The sequence below is a fragment of the Gastrolobium bilobum genome, unplaced genomic scaffold, assembly GCF_033153095.1.
Source record: "Gastrolobium bilobum isolate Gb01-03AN ecotype WA unplaced genomic scaffold, APGP_CSIRO_Gbil_v1 utg5396, whole genome shotgun sequence".
NCBI classification, from domain to species: Eukaryota; Viridiplantae; Streptophyta; class Magnoliopsida; order Fabales; family Fabaceae; genus Gastrolobium; species Gastrolobium bilobum.
The window spans coordinates 60,249-71,262 of record NW_026897307.1 but is presented as its reverse complement, the minus strand read 5'-3'; the positions used below and the strand labels follow the sequence as shown (position 1 = coordinate 71,262).

Here is an 11,014-nt window from a genome sequence, read left to right as displayed (position 1 = left end):
TTTTATAAGAAAAATGTTTGTCATTTTAAATAACGTAAAGTTATGTCATTTTAAGAGAGAGATAAACACAAAAAAATATTTTTTTTTATTTAAAACTAAATTACAAAAAACCACTCACTTTCTCTCCCATGATTTTTATTTCTTGTGTCTATCTCTCTTTTAAAATGATATAACTTATATCATTTAGAATGACAAACACCGTACCCTTATTTTATTTACTGTTTCTTGAAAACTCAAACATGTGATTTAAACAAGAGTTAGAATACGGAAGGATATTCTAATTAAAAAACACTTTAGTTTGTTTATCCTCTTTCTGTAAAATACAATTACACTTTATAGATTACGTTTACCATCTAGACTATTAAAATTAACATTCTTGAAAACTTTGAAGGATATAAGGTTGGAAATGAATCCTCTCATGTGTAATTTAACATGATCATGTCATGTGGGAGAATCTTAATCATTAATAATTAAATCAACGGTGATGATTGTATAACTTCCTATCCTTTTATTTTTTTTCCTCTCCTCCCTTATTACCATTAACTCACTCATATATAATTATGATTGCCTCACATGACATGGTTACGTTAATTACACGAGAGGATCCACTCCCTATAATGTTATAGTTACTTTTACGAAAAGAGAATGAGAATCCTATGCCATTGCAATGCAAAGGGATATTCGGAAGTCGGCATTTGCGTGTTTGTTACTTAATCAATAGCACAGGAATTGAAGAGGAGAAGATAATATGAATATGATATTAAGCCTGTCAATCAAAATGCACTAGCAAAGTAGCAAGGATAATATGATATGATAGAGGATAAAAAGTAAAAACAAGTGCGCTTCAAGAGATTGACAATATCTAGAATATGAACTTCTATATACTAAAATAATAAGAATAACAATATCAATTAGGATAAGATAATTACTTAAAATAATTATTCAATTTATTTAAAATTAAACAACTATTTTAAATTCACGTGAAAAAAAAATACTTTAAATGATTATTTGGTATCTACCAAATTAATTTCTTTATTAAAAGCTCCTCCCTACAATATGCAAATGGCATATCCTAATCCTATGGGAGGAGATAAGCCAAAGGGCATTAAATAGAGGGCACATGGTATGTATGATTAGGACAATGGAATTGTTGTATTTGGATCCCACAACCACAAAGAGTTCATTGTATTTGGATCCCACAATGGCACAACCACAAAGACAGGCTGGGAAACTCCTTGAAGAAATTGAACACTTGACTCTTCCAAGTTCCCATTAACTGATCCAGAAAGGGATCCCAAAATAAGGTTTACTATCTAATCTACAAGTAATTTTGCTCATCTATGCATCTGCCATCCGTGGCTAGTAAATGTAAACGAACTACTCTACCAAAACACAGAGCAACATGTTTTGGGCCTTGTGGCCCTTATAAGGCTTATTTTTGTCCAAGAGTGACCCAATTAAGCTGTACCAGTGTCATGACACCAAAATAAGGTTTACTATCTTAAATTGGCATAACACCACAATTTAAAAACCAAACACCATGATCCTCCCCATACCAAGAGGGTTTAAAGCCTTAATTCTCAATCTTTCCCGAATCGAACTAGTCGGGAAGCGATAAACCGATGAAATATTTCCAAAAAATGTAAAGAACCACTTCAACCAAAAACCTTAAGGTGTTGGGTAAGGGTTTTTTTACTGATTTATATTAATCTCTGACACACCCCCTCACACAAGAGCCCTTTGAGCTTGAAGTGTGGATATTACACAGACCTAATTTTTGGTTTACCTTTTTTGTGCTTTTTTAATTAATTCCACCAAAAAGTGGAGGGCGATGATGATCGAACTCTTAAGCTCTGATACCATGTTAATTATCAAGATACAAGAGGTATTCATTGTAATCCTTATGTCAACTACACGAAGGAGATTTCATTTATATATTAAACCAAATAAGAAATACAAAGACATATACACAACGTAAGACTTTCTATGACACTATTTACAACAACACAAACAAACCAAACACCACTAGGAATCGTGAATGGCATGATTTCTAGGATACAGCTCCTTGTTGTGGGTGAAAAATATGTACAGAAAGCTTTACTTATTAACAAATAACCCTCTCGCTGAATCACCATATTTTTCGAATTAGATTATCACTTTTAACTGAGTTATATACAAACACCGTCTACTTATAAACGAATAACCCTCTTCCTGAATCACACCATATTTTTCAGATTAGAATATTACTTTTAACTGTGAATTAGGGCATATAGATGTGCTCTCAGGGCAGGCCCCCTATTGGGTTAGAAAGCTTATTTTCATAGTTTAAACGCAGAAAATTCCACTGATATAGCATACAATTTTATTAGGAATACCAATATATTGATCTTCTGACTTAACTAATTCTAGCAGACTTGAATAACTAGGACAACTGGGCCAAAAATACAACATAAAAATCGATTACTTTTCAATCGAAACTAATATCACAATACCTTCTTTACATTGCTTTCGCAGCATGATTTGGCATTCTCATATTACACCTCAAAATAATTGCCCTACCAAAAGCTATATCTTTCATCTTCTGTAGCAGTTCATTTTCAACACTTTGCTTCTCTTATCCAAAAGGATAATCTTTCTCTATTTGCAATGCAACACAGGAAGATGCAATGATCTACCCAAAAGCAACACAAATATAGGAGGTGACTAACCAAAAGGATATTTAGAGATTTAATCAGGATAATCTTCATACTACTGATCATCTTTTTGGAAGGAGCTCTGAGTTGCTTGCTTCTTTGCAGGATGATTGATAGGGTCAAAAACATGGGATCCCATGTATGGAGCAGGAAGCTCTGGTCTTCCTTGTGAATTAGCACAGTCTTCTGGACCAGCCCATGCTAGAGGACTCACTGCATAATTATAACAATGCACTAAAATCCTTAGTACTCAGATGTTTATTCAAAAAGAGGGTGCTAGATTGACCGATATTTTTTTGCTGCTTTCTAAACCATTTGAGAAGTTAATGTCTTTCACATAAAATAGAAACAAGAAAGTGTGTGTAAGGGTAAAAAGTATATGGAAAGTATTGGACAAATTTATACACCTAGCTCTACGTGACTATTTTGAAGGATAAATTATACTTTACCATCCTAAAATTTTTATCCATAACAATTCTGGAGCATCAAGTTTAGAACCTTGCATTTGATTCCCTATGTATAATTTGTTATAAATTATATGTACCTTGCTCGAATTCAACAGGTCCACTGCCTTCATATGAAGTTGTAAGTCTAGCAGGGCGCTTCCTCACATAGTTTTTTTGCAGTGGCTTTGGTATTTGAAATGAGAACCGTGAAAGAGTTACCTCATCAGTCATATACTCTGGATGATCCATCAAGAACCTAAAAACAAAGAGGCACCAAGAGCAAATTATATGAAATATCGAAGGCCAATGTTTATTATTATTAATAACAGTAGTAGTGACAATAAATCAGAAAAAGGCAAGGTAACTTTGAAGGTCACATTGCAAAGATAGTATAGCGGAAGCAGCAGGAACATACTTCTGGATCTCTACCATTGAGCGCAGTACCTTGCCTGATGGTGCTACATAGTATCTAAGATATTAAAAAGTCAGAATAAAGATGAATTGAAGATTGACTTTAGAATTTGCATGAGTAAACTTCATAGCACAAAAAAATCATTAATGCATGGGGAGCAGTATTGTGTCATGCACAAGGGTGTTTCTATTCCAATAACATAAAAAAGAATGATCAATAACGCATGCATACATATCTGCAAACTTTGTGCTTCCTTCACCTCTGATCCGTAGCAGTCGCTGCCATCCAGCCGGAGGCTGTGCAATGCTTGGCTTATCAATAGCCCAAATCTTGCTGTCATCCTGAGAAATATCCTCTGGATCATCACAAGATACATCAGGTCGCCACTCAAGAGCTTTTTGACAAACAAAAGGCTGTTCAAGGATATGTTCACGTATTTCTTCATATTTTTCCTTTGTTGGAATCAACCTCCATTTAAAGCAGGATGCACATTGAACAGTGAAAGCACCAACTGATGGTAAAACTCTAGGAGATGAACTAGCAAGTCTGCTTCTCGGAAGCAATAGAGGTTCACACTGAAGAGGATCAGGGACAAGTTCGATTGTGTTGTTTGCATTTGCCAAAGGGTCATAAAGGACTAATTGATTAGATACGCCATCATTAGACAGGTCATTTTCATCATCTGAAGATGAAGATGAAGATGAAGAAGAAACTTCTACGGGATCCAGAAGACTGTTATGTTTGTAGCTGGGAAAACTCGAACCTGTTAGGTCCTTGATTTCATTCTCAGGGGTAAGGGAAGCTTTACCACGATCCATCTGATTTCTTCTAGAAGTCTAGCACCTGATATATTTAAAAAACTATTCAAGGAATTTAAAAAAAAAAAATTCAAATCTTAATGTTGCTATAGGAGAAGCCTTATGAACTTCTTAATCAGGCAAAAGACTATTCTTGAATAAATTCAATACAGGAAGGGTATTCTAACGGTCATGTTTCTTGAGACTACTATATTAATCCCCTTAAGTGCTATGCAATTCTCGTGTACGTTCATACATATGTACAACATTCGTGACTCTAATAGAAGGAGGATGAATAGTTTAAAACATAGCTTAGTTGGCCCATTTTGACCATTGCAAACAAGGTGGCAAACTTTAAAACAATCTAAAAGCTAGTCCTGATTTCAAACAGGATTCCATGTGACAAAGAAAAACTAAACAAAATTCAAATACTGTTTTGGAATATCTATTTTAATCCTTTCAGTATGCCGGTTTAATTTGAAGAGAAAGAGGGCAGAAATCCGTACAATCTTAAAACCCAGGAGAGAAGGATCCGGATTCACTTTTTTTTTTCCCCCTTATTTGATTCATATCCAGCTAAGCAAGCCTTGGAGCAGTGGTAAGACAGTTTTTTTTTTTGACAAAATAGTCACATGCTCAAGTATAGGAAAAAACTTCTTTGTAATGTTGTACGGGTAAGACCGTGTACAACCAACCCTTATCCCCCCTACCCTCACAAAATCTGAGAGCCTTTGAGCATTAGAGTTTGTCCTTTTTTCATACCCAGCTCAAAGCGCAAAGGGACCAAGCATGTAACTAAATTAAAAATGAACATCATAAAGCCCACTGCTCAGGAATAACATTGATAAAGGACATAAGAAAATAACTAACTTCTGGTTTGGTTCAAGTTTTACCCTTTAATTCTAAAAGGCCACTAACTGTTTTCAAAACTCACAGTCATGGACAGATGTCAGATATTTGATGTCATTGCGACATTCCCTTTAACGCATAGCAACAACTTAATGACCTAGTTTCAACCAAACAAAGCTCAACCATACGTTTGTCTTGGCTGTATGGCCATGGCAACAAAATACAAATATGTGAACTTGGAATGCTGATGGGTAAGGACTAAGGACAATGATTTAGCACAGGTACCAGGTAGGGTATACCAAAAGAGCACGGCTCATGATTGGTCTATAATTTTTCCAAGCTGAGAGTCCAAGTTTGTATTACTTTAAAAATAAAACAGGCCTTAAATGGTTTAAAGACTTAAAAAAAAAAAAAATCGCTCCTAGTTAAACCTGATTAGCGAGTGTGGGGTGGAGGAAATCCTTGTACACAACCTTACCCTTGCATAATTATAAAAAGATTGTTTCCTGGATTCGAACCCATGACCTTTCATGAAGGAACAGTTTTAGCACAGTTTAAAGACTCTTCCAAAGAAATAAATCTCAAGTCTCAAGGATTTAGACACACACCTAATTAGTATTCGTATGCAAAAACAAGTGGAAAAGTTGTCTACTACTTCCAATTAAATTACAGACAGTATAAGGCCAGTCCCTTACGCAATAAACTTTGTTAGCGGTTGAAAAAAATCATAGAAGGGGAAGTACAAATATACATCAAACCATGGCATTTCAAAAAAGGAAAAGTATTTATAGATCATCAAATGAAGGGGAAAGAGGCAGATTATACTAAAGGTAATATCAGTTTGAAAGTAAATAACAAATAAGTATTGGGATAATGGTGAATTCTATTTCTATACAACAAGTACCACAAAGATTATAACAAATGTAAAGAGTTATATATCACGAGGTAAATCAGACGCAAATGAAATTGCAGAGCCTCATTTCAAAACATAGGTTAAACCTAGAAAGTAAAATTTAAATAAATATTTGTTATTATTAATTTTTTAAATCTGAGTCATTTAAACTCTGTCTCCCAAGCATTGTTCCAGAAAACAAATGTATGAACCGAAAAACACAAAACGCAAAACGAGATCCACAGAAAAATTATCATTATCATTAAGGAAAAACATACAAATGGATACGACCAACTTGTGAATGGAGGATCCTGTGAAGAGTAAAAGCGAACACGTGTAGGTTGTGTGGCAGAGACAAGACACAGTTTGATTTGATCTCCTCAGCAACAAAGAGAATGAACAAACATTTGCGAACCAATGAGCCTGTAATTCCTCTTTTCTTTGTTTTTTGTTTTTTGTTTTTGGTAAGTTGCTCCGTTTTATTTTATCGATACAGTTAACAATATACATTTAACAATTGGTTTTCGTTTTATCCTTTAACCTAACACAACAAACTTTTTTAAACTCACAATATTTTGTGGGGCTCATATTTTTTAAAACAAAAAAATAAACAAAAAATTAAGGCACGCAAAACGAATCTCTATAACATTACACAATCACTTTTCCTACGACATAACTCTTATAAAACCCTTTAACAATATCCATATCTATATAAATATACATAAAATTATCTTAAGAAATTCTTTCCAAAAATAAATAAATTTCTTTGACACATATTTAATAACACTATTAATAATACTAACTATTAATTATTAAGTTATATGTAAAGTAGCTTTAAGTATTAATGATCGATTTACATACATAAAGTTTATTTTTTAATTTTTTTTTATCTAAATATAATTAATATATAATTCTAAATTATAAATAAATTATATGAAAAAGTAAAAATTATATAAAAATTTTGTCCATAAAATTATTTAACATGTTAAAATAATTTTTATATGCACAACTTAAGAAATACATACAGTTATTGTTACAAATAGAGAATATTTTTCTCCATTAATTATAATCATAAACATTGTATTTTTTTTTGGTAAACCATAAACATTGTATTTTTTTTTTTTTTTTTTTTGATAACAATAAACATTGTATTTAAATAACTCAATGGTTGGATAGAAAAAAATATTTTGTCCTCTATCTGTTTAACTCTTTAAGTAAGTGGAAAGACACATCCTCACAACTTTTTGTTTTTTAATAGTTTCACCATCAAGTCATGTGATAGGAAATAATAGTTAAATTAATTAGATACATAACTAAATTAATTAAATAATCAAATTAATTAAATAATCAAATTAATTTGATCTTTAATTAAAATCATGCAAAAACACTGCACAACTGAAAAAAATAGTTCCGCACTTACCGGATACAAATAAAAGTGGGTCCCAATGTAGGCGTAAAGCTGGACACATTCTTGGTTTTTTATTTGCGGGGCTGCATGCCCTAAAAACATAGGTAGCTGTTGCTAACCTCCGAAGATAGAATGATGATTGTTTGTGTTAAAGGCCAAGTGTCGTAGTGTATTTAAACTAAGGTTTAATGTTTCTTAGTATATAAATTCATCTCTTATAGAGGTATTCATAATCTGAATTGGATCAGTTTTGCAAGCAAAAATTATTCGATCCAATTTTTTTGGTTTGATCATATAATCATTCATTCGGTTTAGATTTTTTTCAAATTCGATCTGATCCAATCCAATTTTTTTCGGTTTGCATTGGATTAGTTTTCAATTTTTTAAAAATCTTAAAATTTGTTTCATAATTATTGTGCAAATAATATCTTTTGTATATATTAACTTTGTAATTTTTTGTTTGAAATACAAAAACATCAGTAAACGATAATATAATTTTTTTTAAGCAATGAGATATGAAGCTCTACATAGATAAAATTTTGTTGATGAGATGTGACTAGGTTTTTTCTTGGGTCTAGTTGATAGGTTAATGGGTCTTAGGTTTAGAAAATTTTGGATTATGATTGGGAAAATGCCCAAGTAGGTAGAGGAGAATTAATATATTAGATCGATTTTTATCAATTAATCCGAAAACCGATCCAATCCAATTAAAATTTACGATTTTTTTTCGGTTTCAGTTTTTGATTTATTCGATTATCGGTTTTTTGGTTCGGTCACCACGGTTTGAATCGGTTTGGATCGGTTGATGAACACCCCTAATCTCTTATAGACATATAAAAATATGCTAGACCCATATAAAGAGAAGAGAAATTTTTTTTATGAGTTTCATATACTTTTATGTGTGTATAAGAGATAAATTTATTTTCTAAAATATGAGAAATATTAAATCCTTAAACTAATTATGAATTTAAGAACCAATTAGATGTGTGACTTTAAAAATTTGATTAATAGTATATTTTTACTTGGGTGGGATAAAATCTCATGGGAAAACACATTTATTATTTTATAGGACAATTTTATATTATTTTAGGGAGGGGTTATATATATATATATATTTTTTTGATAACAGGGAGGGTTATATTTACAATCTAAATAGTTTACAAACTCTTACAATCATATCTTAACCGTTGATTTCCGTCAATCAACGGTTGTCATTTATTGTGAATTAATAATTAATAATAATTTTAATTTGCGAAAATCTTAACCGTAGATTGACGAAAATCAACGGTTAAGATATAGTTGTAAGAAGTTGTAAACGAAAATAGATTGTGAGTATAACCTTTTTCCATTATTTTAATTGAAATAATTATGTGTTTTAATAAATATTTATTAGTTTTTTATATTTTCTTTCTTCCGTAAAATTAGGATGAAAAAAAAAAAAGTACTACGAATATGCAAGTGTGTGAGAAGAGAAGAGAAGAGAAGGAAAAGGTAGAAATAGGAAGAAAAAATGAAAAAAAGAAAAAGGAAAGGGAAAGAAAGAGTGTTATGGCCCAACTTGGATGATTGGGTGAGGAGATGGAGTGGGCTAGGCCCATTTATAGAACTAAGTGGGGTGGGAAATGGGAATAGAAGAAAAAGTGAGTGTGTGTGAGAGTGTGAGAGCAGAAGAACACACAGCAAAGCAGGCGGAGAAAGATTGAATCGAATCGAAGATGGGGGGAGGAATGGAAGCAAACAAGAACAAGTTCATAGAGGATTGGGGTACTGCCAGAGAGAATCTTGAGTTGAATTTCCGATGGACTCGCCGCAACCTCGCCATTGTTGGCTTCTTCGGTATCGCTGTTCCCATCATCATCTACAAAGGCATCGTCAGAGAATTCGTAAGTTTTTCTTTTGTTTTCCTTTTCTCTTTTACATCCAATTCCATCATGCTATTGCTATTGCTAATTGCTAATTGCTAATTGCTAATTGCTATTGCTATTTCATTCCTCCCAAATACCCCTATTTTCATTTTTAGGGTATTTGTATATCCCACCCATTCCCCTTTCCCCAACGCCTCATGATTATTTTCTTCGAATTTCACACAGCAAAACTTTCAACTTCCAATTGTGTTGATAGATAATCTTAATCAGACAATTCCGTTAACAAACGATTTCAAAACCAATGCTTCCTTTGGATGTAAATCTTGCATTAGAATGTGAATAATTTGTCTATATAGATAGAAAGTGAGAGATTGAGAAAACAATTTTCAGCTTTCCCCTTGCTTATAACTTATAACCTGTTGTTCTGTTACTACTTGAAGATACCCTCATGCAAGTATTTGTGCAATCGAATACTGTTGTTGACCTGACATGTTTCCCTTTTATGTCATTACTCAATGTTGGTGAACTCTGCATCCTTAGATTATTCTTTCTTACTGGCAAAATTTTGGATGCATTTTTGTAAAGTTGAGGTAATTATTTGATTCTAGCTATTTGCAAATAGTAATTGATCTACTCACCTGGTCTTGAGAATGTAGGGCTTTAATTATAGCTTTAGGTATAGGATGAGTGGGATTTACAAATCTCGACCTTGAATTTGCACCATGACGTTGCATTATGAGGATTGGGCTTCTATATAATGTACGAGCTCCTACCTGTGATGGAGTGCTTGGATGAGGATTGTGAATGCATTGGTTTGGATTAATTTTCTTCCTTTTTTCTATGATAATATGACTTTCATTAAAGTTAGATTTCCAATTTTTTAAAAAGTTAATATTTGTATTCCTATCTATAAAATAGTGAGCATGCATGTTTGTAGATGCGGATAGTAATTTTATATGCTTATTTGAATTATCTGTTGCAATATCTAAATTGTGATGTTAGAGTTTGAGATGGATCATGGATCATGGATCATGGATGGCTGATAAGTAGTTTACAAACCTTGCTATCAGTAGTGCTAAATGCTAAATTCAAATTTTGTGTCCTCACACATTATTTATCATACCAAATGTTACTGAACTGTTCCAAATTTGACCTTCCTGAATGGCTTCATGCTTGGTCTGCTTTGTCTGTTCCTAAATTACTTTGGTCTCAGTTTGATTATGTGCCATCTTTCAGTCGTAATATATTTTTAATTTTAGGGCATAGACGACGTGGTATCTTTCTCATAAACTTTTATTTTCCCACTTTCTTCCGTCAACATATGAATGCTTTTCTTTGCACTTAACCATTTCATTTCTTTTTTATGGTCACAGCATATGCAAGATGAAGATAATGGTCGACCGTACAGGAAGTTCATGTGAGAGTATGGAAGATGATTTGTAATAATTGGGGGTTATAAAACTTAGACCTTAATATGAGGCTACAACATGTTCTTTATTAACTCTCAAGGGGTTGTTTGGTAAAATACTGTAGACCTATCAAATCACTCCGTATTTGGATGTCTTCACTCTTCATTGAGGTTCCTGTTATGTTGTTAACATGTACGGTTGTTCAAAATTAATAATATTTGTCAAAAAAAACAAAGTATGAGT

At 32.6% G+C, this 11,014-nt stretch overlaps 2 protein-coding genes across 3 annotated transcripts; one reads left to right on the top strand and one right to left on the bottom strand.

The window, feature by feature from the left end:
* Positions 1-2,439: 2,439 nt before the first annotated feature.
* On the bottom strand, positions 2,440-6,526 carry LOC133305842 (methyl-CpG-binding domain-containing protein 2). Of its 2 annotated transcripts, none has more exons than XM_061506086.1 (5): positions 6,368-6,526; positions 3,783-4,394; positions 3,555-3,608; positions 3,238-3,395; positions 2,440-2,906 (listed from the first exon to the last, which is right to left on the bottom strand). In XM_061506086.1, the coding sequence occupies exons 2-5, from the start codon at positions 4,367-4,369 to the stop codon at positions 2,749-2,751; spliced, it is 957 nt and encodes a 318-aa protein (XP_061362070.1). In that variant the 5' UTR covers positions 4,370-4,394; positions 6,368-6,526; the 3' UTR covers positions 2,440-2,748. The 2 variants fall into 2 exon arrangements, with proteins under 2 accessions (XP_061362070.1, XP_061362069.1); XM_061506085.1 differs by lacking the exon at positions 6,368-6,526 and adding an exon at positions 4,855-5,170.
* Positions 6,527-9,139: 2,613 nt separating this feature from the next.
* LOC133305846 (uncharacterized) lies at positions 9,140-11,014 on the top strand. Its single transcript, XM_061506088.1, has 2 exons — positions 9,140-9,380; positions 10,736-11,014. The coding sequence occupies exons 1-2, from the start codon at positions 9,213-9,215 to the stop codon at positions 10,781-10,783; spliced, it is 216 nt and encodes a 71-aa protein (XP_061362072.1). The 5' UTR covers positions 9,140-9,212; the 3' UTR covers positions 10,784-11,014.

Bases quoted from the DNA above. Each gene is read 5' to 3' on its own strand.
- LOC133305842 (XM_061506086.1), bottom strand. From the start codon at position 4,369: ATGGATCGTGGTAAAGCTTCCCTTACCCCTGAGAATGAAATCAAGGAC. The intron at 3,396-3,554 runs GTATGTTCCTGC...CTTTGTTTTTAG, and splicing joins TCAATGGTAGAGATCCAGAA to GTTCTTGATGGATCATCCAG. The intron at 2,907-3,237 runs GTACATATAATT...ATAATTATGCAG, and splicing joins ACCTGTTGAATTCGAGCAAG to TGAGTCCTCTAGCATGGGCT.
- LOC133305846 (XM_061506088.1), top strand. From the start codon at position 9,213: ATGGGGGGAGGAATGGAAGCAAACAAGAACAAGTTCATAGAGGATTGG. The intron at 9,381-10,735 runs GTAAGTTTTTCT...TTATGGTCACAG, and splicing joins AAGGCATCGTCAGAGAATTC to CATATGCAAGATGAAGATAA.